General features: G+C 41.9%; 1 protein-coding gene across 4 annotated transcripts; it reads left to right on the forward strand.

The window, feature by feature from the left end:
- Window positions 1-409: 409 nt before the first annotated feature.
- On the forward strand, window positions 410-9,800 carry LOC139541629 (torsin-1A-interacting protein 2-like). 4 transcript variants are annotated; one of them, XM_071346495.1, is made up of 6 exons: window positions 487-794; window positions 3,857-3,961; window positions 3,995-4,105; window positions 6,165-6,413; window positions 7,996-8,190; window positions 8,389-9,800. In XM_071346495.1, exons 2-6 carry the CDS (start codon window positions 3,889-3,891, stop codon window positions 9,153-9,155), a joined length of 1,395 nt encoding a protein of 464 aa, XP_071202596.1. In that variant the 5' UTR covers window positions 487-794; window positions 3,857-3,888; the 3' UTR covers window positions 9,156-9,800. The 4 variants fall into 4 exon arrangements, with proteins under 4 accessions (XP_071202594.1, XP_071202596.1, XP_071202595.1 ...); XM_071346494.1 differs by adding an exon at window positions 1,962-2,047 and having other exon boundaries at window positions 488-794; window positions 3,857-4,105; XM_071346493.1 differs by having other exon boundaries at window positions 410-794; window positions 3,857-4,105.
- The last annotated feature ends 203 nt before the right edge of the window (window positions 9,801-10,003 follow it).

Raw genomic sequence — 10,003 nt, forward strand, 5'->3', positions numbered from 1 at the left:
GCATACTCGCCAGACAGTCACCCATTAAACATGTTTGGGATGCTCTGGATTAACGTGTACAACAGTGTGCTACAGTTCCCGCCAATATCCAGCAACTTTGCACTGCCATTGAAGAGGAGTGGGACAACATTCCACAGGCAACAGTCAACAGCCTGATCAACTCTATGTGAAGGAGATGTGGCGCTGCATGAGGCAAATGTTGGTCACACCAGATACCGACTGTTTTTCTGATATACATCCCTACTTATTTTTTTTAAAACTATCAATCTGTGACCAACAGATGCATATCTGTATATTCCCAGTCATTTAAAATCTATAGAATAGGGCCTAATGAATTTATTTCAAGTGTCTGATTTACTCATTTGAACTGTAACTCTATAAATTCTTTGAAATTGATGCATGTTGGGTTTATATTTTTGCTCAGTGTAGATGGAATTAGGTAGCTGCCTGCCTGACAAAACATTCGTCAATTGTTTTGTCGACCTACTCGCTGGTTGAGTAGGGTTGTTCAGTAAAATCTCTGGATCCATGGTTCCACTATAAATTATACCGTATAGCGCAAATTAAATATTTAGACTAGCTAGCTACATCGTTTTCAGAAGCGTTTCCTAAGAGGGGCCGTTTCGACAGAACACCGGAAATAAGTGACACGTTCCATAGATTTCGTTGGAAGAAAATAGCTAACGAATCTATGTTCCGGCTATAATCGGTCATTCTGCGACATTTATTATTGCTCCTCTGTACCAAGAGGCAAATTCTAAGCGGATATTTATCTGAGGAAGGCGATACAGTGGGTAAGTATACTCATAACACGATAGAAATGCAAACAATTCTGGTAAATAACCACTACAGTGTTTATACTAATAGCTAGCAACACTAACTTAATATCACTTCAGATAAACAGAAATCGTTCCGCCATTTTCTGTTTGCTAAAATTCTAACAGTTTGCCTAATTTAACTTTATGTGACAAAACAAGCACTAAGTGTACAGAATCATCGCACCATCTAAACCGTTGCGAAATATGTATCCAAAAATATTGTATTTTCTGCTTTTTGAAGCTGGTGTACAAAACCTAAAGTAAAAGAGCATAACAAAAATTAAAGGACAGTTCGGGATTTTGGCCATTATTAAGGCCTTTATCTACTTCCCTAATGTCAGATGAATTTATGGTTACCACTTTTGTGTCTGCATCCAGTATGAAGGAAGCTAGTTAGCAACTACCGTCAAACTGCAAACAGAGAAATAAAAGGAATCCATGGTTCATCTTATGAGGAAGTAGATAAAGGGCTTTATTGTCAAAATCCCGAAGAATCTCTAAGAACGGGGAAGCATATAAATAGCGCACATAGAACAGATATACCGCTTCCTAGACTTGCTTTCAATGAGTGACAGATCTATAACACACTTCTATGTGTATTTTATTGGGTCGTCCATAAAGTGACATTAAATCTTTAAGCCAGAGTATAGGCGTGCCTACTGCGTTACTCCTTGGTCCAAGGACATTGTGTTATTTTCAGCGGTAGATTAGCTCTGGCAAAATACAGCCAAATACTCCATCTAAAAGTGAATCGATTCTTAATTGTGATACGGTTCTAGAAACATGAAGCCCTTTACTTTAATATCACATCAAAATAATTTCACAAACGCTAAATATACACTTACTGTACACAGTTTTAACCAGCTTAAACTAATTAAACAAATCTAATCTTTAACACAGTTGCAGCTGACAGTTTTTATTACATGTTTCTGGCAGCTTTTCATTACACACAGCAGCATTCTAGATAGCTAATAGGCGCAGGTGGTTGCCTCTGTCTTCCGCCTGTCTTCTGTATACACGCTGTAACATGGAGATATGGTGTAGTAATTTAACCTTTGTTTTAGGAAAAATGATTTCTTGCTGATATGAAAGATATATATATATATATATCTCTCTCTTTCCTTATGTTTCCAAAACCTCAAGCAATGTGTGTTCACGTTGAGACCGAGCGTCGGGGCTGTTAACAAAATTCCCCCGGGAAGAAGATGCCTTCATCATAGGCACTAAAGGTAGTTAGCTTCTATGAATGGGGTAAACTTTAACTAGGGAAAGGCTGTATGGACACACGCCTGGTGCCAATTACTTAACTTAACAACAAGCCTGAGGAGGCTGAAAAGATTTGGCACGGGCCCTCAGATCCTCAAAGTTCTACAGCTGTACCATTGAGAGCATCTTGACGGGCTGCATCACCGTTTGGTATAGCAACTGCTCTGCATCCAACCGCAAGGCACTCCCTGCCATCCAGGACCTCTATACCAGTCGGTGTCACAAGAAGGCCTTAAAAATTGTCAGACTCCAGCCAGCCAAGTCATAGACTGTTCTCTCTGCTACCACCTGGCAAGTGGTACCCCTACTTTAAAAAAAAGCTATCTATGACCATCCGATGCAAATCTGTATTCCCAGTCATTTGAAATCCACAGATTACGGTCTACTGATTTCCACAACCAATTTATTTCAAATTGACTGATTTCCTCATATGAATTGTAACTCGGTCAAATCTTAGAAGTTGTTGCATGTTGCGTTTTTATATTTTTGTTCAGTTTAAATTGACCCGTTTCTTATCTATCATGATTTCCCAAATCAAATTGTATTGGTCGCATACACATTTAGCAAATGTTATTGTGGGTGTAGCAAAATACTTGTGTTTCTAGCTCCAAAAGTCAACTAATATCTAACAATTCACAACAATACACATTAATCTAAAAAGTCAAAGAATGTAATTAAGAACGAGCAATGTCAGTGTGTGTGTGGGGGGGAATTTATAGACAATATGTGGATTGAATATGTAGTATATTTGAAGAACATAGAATAGTATATGGACAGCAATAGTTAAATAGAATGGGCTAGAATACAGTATATACATTTGAAGTGGCTAAAACAGTGTGTAAACATTATTCAAGTTGACCAGTGTTCCATGTCTGTACATAAGACAGCAGCGTTTAAGGTGCAGGATTGAGTAACTGGTTGATAGCCGGCTAATGACAGGGACTGAAGTTCAGGGCAAGGTACTGGGCGGAGGCCAGCTAGTGGTGACTATTTAACAGTCTGATAGTCTTGAGATAGAACCTGTTTTTCAGTCTCTCTGTCCCAGCATTGATGCACCTGTACTTACCGCGCCTTCTGTATGGTAGTGGGATGAACAGGCTGTGGCTCGGGTAGCTGGGGTCCTTGATCTTCTTGGCCTTCCTGTGACACCAGGTGCTGTAGTTGTTCTGGAGGGCAGGCAGTGTGCCCCTGGTGACTCGTTTCGGCAGGCCGCACCAATGTGTCGGGCTGTATCACTGCCTGGTACGACAACTGCACCGTTCACAACCACAGGGCTCTCCAGAGGGTGGTGCGTCCTGCCCAACGAGTCACCAGGGGCACATCAAATGTAATCCCTTTTCAGATGTAATGTTTTGTACACTGTTTGTTGCCCTAAGAGTTGTGCAAGGTTGGAAAACTCTTATTCAAAAGGATTTACTTCTGTAATGGCTGCCAAAGCTGCTTCCACCAAGTATGAACTCTGGGGTATAAAGACAAACACAATCAAGACATCTCCGTCTAAAATCTATAATTTCTTTACCTTTGAAAATGTGGAGTAGGTTGTGTAGATCGGTAAGAAAAACATATAATTTCATCATTTTTTGTTATTTAAATTGATAGAAGCAAAATGGAAAAGGGGGATACCTAGTCAGTTGTACAACTGAAATGTGTCTTCTGCATTTAACCCGACCCCTCTGAATCAGAGAGGTGCAAGACTTTGCAAGAGGTGTGTATACTTTCACCAGGCACTGCTTATTGTGTTCATCCTCTGTTTGTGTTTCCTGTGGCTCTAGTAAAAAAGGAGACGGAGCCTTCTGCTGCACTGATGGAACAGCCAGGCCGTGATCCAGAGGAGAACAGCACCACTGCCCAAGTGGAGAGCAGTGAGAGAGGCTCTACAGAGAAAGATGCTCAGGTAGAGCAGAGAACCGCAGATATAGATACTCCGGCAGAGCAGAGCAACCAGAACCAGGATTCCTCTTTACCCCCAAATACATCAAGTGGTCAGGGGAGCCAGAACTTGGAGGATCTTGATACTGAAGGTGAGAAAAGTTTAATGTTTCACCCCCCAAAAATGGTACCATCTAATTCCCTGATTCTGTCTTATTTCAGGTCTTGACATGAACACTTATCCTCTTTGAGGACAAGTTTTTTTAAATGTTGGACACAAAAAATATAGATTTCAGTTTTCTAAATGGATAAGTAAAAAAAATCACACTTCACAATCTCAAGGAATTTCTACGATCAGCGAGGCCAACATTGGAATAATATTTAAATAAATGTTTAATGTAGCCTACATAAAAAAATATTCTACATGACAAAGTGTATGTGATATGCATAATGGCTACAGCCTCATGTCCCCAAAACAGTGATGCACAAAACATTAAGAACACCATCCTAGTATTGATACACTGATTGAAGTGGATTTAACAAGTGACATCAATAAGGGATCAAAGCTTTCACCTGGTCAGTCTGTCACCCGCCAACAGCCAGTGAAATTGCAGGGCGCCAAATTCAAAACAGAAATCCCATAATTAAAATTCCTCAAACATACAAGTATTTTATACCATTTTAAAGATAAACTTCTTGTAAATCCAGCCACAATGTCCAATTTCAAATAGGCTTTACGGCGAAAGCACACCAAACGATTATGTTAGGTCAGCACCTAGTCACAGAAAACCATACAGCCATTTTCCAGCCAAGGAGAGGGCTCACAAAAATCAGAAATAGCGATTAAATGAATCACTAACCTTTGATGATCTTCATCAGATGGCACTCACAGGACTTCATGTTACACAATAAATGTGTGTTTTGTTCGATAAAGTTAATCTTTATGTCCAAAAACCTCATTTGAAATTGGTGTGTTATGATCAGAAATGCATTGTCTCAAACAAACATCCGGTGAAAGTGCAGAGAGCCACATGAAATTACAGAAATACTCATAATAAACATTGATAAAAGATACAAGTATTATGCATGGAAATATAGGTGAACTTCTCCTTAGTGCAACCGCTGTGTCAGCTTTCAAAATGGCTTTACGGCGAAAGCACACCTTGCGATTATGTTAGGTCAGCGCTAGTCACAGAAAACATCCAGCCATTTTCCAAAGAAGGAGAGGTGTCAGAAATAGCGTTATAAATATTCACTGACCTTTGATGATCTTGATCGGAATGCACTCCCAGGAATCCCAGTTCCACAATAAATGTTTGTTTAATAAAGTCCATCATTTATGTCCAAATACCTCCTTTTTGTTCGCACGTTTAGCCCAGTAATCCAAATGCATAATGCGCGATCACTTGTTCAGACGAAATGTCAAAAACGTTCTATTACAGTTTGTAGAAACATGTCAAACGATGTATAGAATCAATCTTTAGGATGTTTTTAACATAAATCTTCAATAATGTTCCAACCGGAGAATTCCTTTGTCTTTAGAAATGCAATGGATCGCAGCTACCTCTCACGGGCGCACGCGAGACTGAGCTCATGGCCAGACCTCTGGTTGAAACAGCTCTCATTCTCTCCTCCTTCACAGTAGAAGCCTCAAACAAGGTTCTAAAGACTGTTGACATCTAGTGGAAGCCTTAGGAAGTGCAATATGACCCCATAGACACTGTATATTTGATAGGCAATGACTTGGAAAAACTACAAACCTCAGATTTCCCACTTCCTGGTTGGATTTTTTTCTCAGGTTTTTGCCTGCCATATGAGTTCTGTTATACTCAGACATCATTCAAACAGTTTTAGAAACTTCAGAGTGTTTTCTATCCAACTCTACTAATTATATGCATACTCTAGCTTTTGGGCCTGAGTAGCAGGCAGTTTACTCTGGGCACCTTTTTATCCAAGCTACTCAATACTGCCCCCCAGTCCCAAAGAAGTTAATCCATTTTTGTTATTTAAATTGATGGCAGCAAAATGTGAAAGGGAAAGGGGGATACCTAGTCAGTTGTACAACTGAATGCATTCAACTGAAATGTGTCTTCCGCATTTAACCCGACCCCTCTGAATCAGAGAGGTGCAAGACTTTGCAAGAGGTGTGTATACTTTCACCAGGCACTGCTTATTGTGTTCATCCTCTGTTTGTGTTTCCTGTGGCTCTAGTAAAAAAGGAGACGGGGCCTTCTGCTGCACTGATGGAACAGCCAGGCCGTGATCCAGAGGAGAACAGCACCACTGCCCAAGTGGAGAGCAGTGAGAGCCACTCTACAGAGAAAGATGCTCAGGTAGAGCAGAGAACCGCAGATATAGATACTCCGGCAGAGCAGAGCAACCAGAACCAGGATTCCTCTTTACCCCCAAATACATCAAGTGGTCAGGGGAGCCAGAACTTGGAGGATCTTGATACTGAAGGTGAGAAAAGTTCAATGTTTCACCCCCCAACAACATGGTACCATCTAATTCCCTGATTCTGTCTTATTGCAGGTCTTGACATTATTACTTGTCCTCTTTCCAGGACAAGTTTTAAAAAATGTTGGACACAAAAAATATAGATTTCAGTTTTCCAAATGGATAAGTTAAAAAAATCACACTTCACAATCTCAAGGAATTTCTACGATCAGCGAGGCCAAATCAAATCAAATGTATTTATATAGCCCTTTGTACATCAGCTGATATCTCAGTGCTGTACAGAAACCCAGCCTAAAACCCCAAACAACAAGCAATGCAGGTGTAGAAGCATGGTGGCTAGGAAAAACTCCCTAGAAAGGCCAAAACATAGGAAGAAACCTAGAGAGGAACCAGGCTATGAGGGGTGGCCAGTCCTCTTCTGGCTGTGCCGGGTGGAGATTATAACAGAACATGGCCAAGATGTTCATAAATGACCAGCATGGTCAAATAATAATAATCACAGTAGTTGTCGAGGGTGCAGCAAGTCAGCACCCCAGGAGTAAATGTCAGTTGGCTTTTCATAGCCGATCATTACATCATTTCATAGCCAATCATTCCATCACTGGAATAATATTTAAATATATGTTTAATGTAGCCTAAATAAAGAAATATCCTACATGACAAAGTGTATGTGATATGCATAATGGCTACAGCCTCATGTCCCCAAACCAGTGATGCACAAAACATTAAGAACACCTTCCTAGTATTGATACACGGATTGAAGTGGATTTAACAAGTGACATCAATAAGGGATCAAAGCTTTCACCTGGTCAGTCTCATGAAAAGAGCAGGTGTTCTTAATGTTTTGTACACTGTATATCCATAGTTTTTGTCAAATTTGCTCCAGCTCAGTTAATTTGTTTAGGAATCATTGATGGACAGCAATATTGAAACTGTCTCTGATTTTCAAGCAATTTTAAGTCAGGACTGAGACTGGAACACTCAAAGCCATTCTGGTGTGTCCTTGGCAATATATTTAGTTTAATTCCAAACCTGGGATAGTTTTAGTTTTCAGAAGACTGAGGGTGGGGTTTCCTCTTAATGTTTTACCTGGGCTTTGTTCCTTTCATATTTCTTCTGATCCTGACAAACTCCCCAGTCCCTGCTGGTGACAAGCATACCCATAACTGCTGCCAACACAATACTTGAACATGCAGAGGGTTTTACTCTGGGTCAAATCCAATACAACAATCTCGTTTTTAATTTAGGTCAAAAAGTGAATGTCTTTGCCGTGTTGTCTTGTCTTGTTGCAAACAGAATGGATGATTTGGAGTGAATTTTGTTTCACTTTGAAAATGTGGAGTAGGTTGTGTAGATCGGTAGGAAAAACATGTAATTTAATACATTTTTATTATTTAAATTGATGGCAGCAAAATGTGAAAGAGAAAGGGAGATACCTAGTCAGTTGTACAACTGAAATGTGTCTTCTGCATTTAACCCGACCCCTCTGAATCAGAGAGGTGCAAGACTTTGCAAGAGGTGTGTATACTTTCACCAGGCACTGCTTATTGTGTTCATCCTCTGTTTGTGTTTCCTGTGGCTCTAGTAAAAAAGGAGACGGGGCCTTCTGCTGCAGTGATGGAACAGCCAGGCCGTGATCCAGAGGAGAACAGCACCACTGCCCAAGTGGAGAGCAGTGAGAGAGGCTCTACAGAGGAAGATGAGGATGGAGCTGTAGAGCCCCAGATCCCACCCCTCATCACAGAGCAGAGGGTTACTAAAGAACGTGGAGAACCATTCTGTAAGACTGCCACTTCCTCTCTGTTTTCATTGGTTAGTAGACTACACTAGGTAGTCTCGGACTGATTTGATGTGGCACTTGCAATTCAAGGAAATAGGCTGTAGTTTAAAAAAAAAAAATATTTTCCCTCAGGACTAATTCTAAACCATGGAAATCAGAACCACAAATAACTGAAGCCTGTTTTTGCTTTTTCTACAGGTAATGCGTCATTGTTGATGTTCGCTGGGTTTATAGGGTTGCTGCTGTCCATGGCGATGGTTTTTATATTCTCCAAGTCTCCCCCTGACGACACAGGGTTAAACCGAACAGAGACCTTCCACAGAGAGATGAAGACGGTGGAGGCCCTGTTCCCCGGGCAGCGCTCTGAGCTGTGGAGGAGGAGCAGGATCCACCTGGAGAGGCACCTCCAGACGGCCCGGCCCACGGAGCCAGTCAGCCTGATGCTGACAGCAGGCCGCAGGGGGGAGAAGACGCTGCACTGCCTTGCCCTGCGTCTGGCCTCCGCCTTCTCCTCTGCCCTCAACGCCTCCTCCATCCACATCGACGGGGCCAGCAAGGCTGGCCAGGACAGCGACCAGGTCAAGCTGGACATCGACACCCAGCTGGGGCAAGCCTTCGAGGGAAACAATTCCGTAGCCGTCATCCACCGCTTTGAGGAGCTGCCCCCGGGTTCCACGATCATATTCTACCGCTACTGTGACCACGAGAATGCAGCCTACAAGGAGGCCTTGCTCATCTTCACCGTGCTGCTGGGGGGTGAGGAGGAGCTGCCGGCCAGCCTGGGACTGAGTGCCGTGGAGGAGATGGTGGATGACCACCTGCAGGACAAGTTCCTTTCCTCTGACCAGCCGGCCGCCTTTGACTTGATGGACTTGGACAAGTTCAGTGGTCTGTGGAGCCGCATCTCTCACCTGGTCCTGCCAGTGGCAGCAGAGGAGAGGATAGAGCAGGGGGACTGTGTGTAAAACCTCCCTGTCTATTTTTACTGTTTCACCTTCTACTAGCCTGGTTCCAGATCAGTTTGTGCTGTTTTGTTTTGGTAATCATAATTCCATAGGGAGTTGACCAGTGAGCAGGAAGACTGGCACCCAGGCTAATCTTCTGATACTCCAATCACTGAACTATCTGACACTTCTATCCTCACATCCTTCATAACATTGCTATTATCATCATCATCAGTTGTGATGTTTTAATGATGGTCACAGCACACAGGGACATGAATAGCAATGGTTGACCACTTGCCACTTTATAAGTTTATAAGTCTACTACAAAAGGCGGAGCCAAGAAAGAAAGACACACACCCAGAGAGACGTTGTAGTAATGTAGTGATCTGGAAGACACTGCAGGGTGTGTATTGTATGTACAGCATGTATGAGATTGGGTTAATGAGGGTTATGTGATTATTATGAGTCTGTTTACTCTCATATTTTAATTATCCTATATATGTCTATTGAAGAGCAGCCTTCTGGAGTGTGTGTGTGTGTTTGTGTGTTGATGTTGTAACCAGGGGTTTACCTTGTCAGGATTACCCAGATTGCCTCACCTGTCAAGGACTTTGACGAGGACAAAGATATCAAATAAAACAATGTGCCTTAAATGGAAATAATTAATATGGGGAATGTGTGTATTCTGTTCTTAGTAGAATGAGTGTATATTTCGTGGGCTGGCTCGTTCTCCAGAAATATAGAAATGGCTAAATGACAGGTGCAAAGTCGTTTTTGGTCTGCCTCGCGAAGTACCACCAGAGGGCACCAAAGACCACATTGCATGGCTGTAGCTTGGTTCATTCTCTTCTGTCTAGGAAAGTTGCTTC

This window comes from Salvelinus alpinus, chromosome 16 (genome assembly GCF_045679555.1).
Source record: "Salvelinus alpinus chromosome 16, SLU_Salpinus.1, whole genome shotgun sequence".
Classification (NCBI taxonomy): domain Eukaryota; kingdom Metazoa; phylum Chordata; class Actinopteri; order Salmoniformes; family Salmonidae; genus Salvelinus; species Salvelinus alpinus.

What these genes read in the sequence shown, in the direction of transcription:
- LOC139541629 (XM_071346493.1), top strand. Translation starts at nt 3,889, where the DNA reads ATGGAACAGCCAGGCCGTGATCCAGAGGAGAACAGCACCACTGCCCAA. An exon ending in GGAGGATCTTGATACTGAAG is followed by an intron (nt 4,106 to 6,164) that starts GTGAGAAAAGTT and finishes CTGTGGCTCTAG; the next exon opens with TAAAAAAGGAGACGGGGCCT. An exon ending in GGAGGATCTTGATACTGAAG is followed by an intron (nt 6,414 to 7,995) that starts GTGAGAAAAGTT and finishes CTGTGGCTCTAG; the next exon opens with TAAAAAAGGAGACGGGGCCT.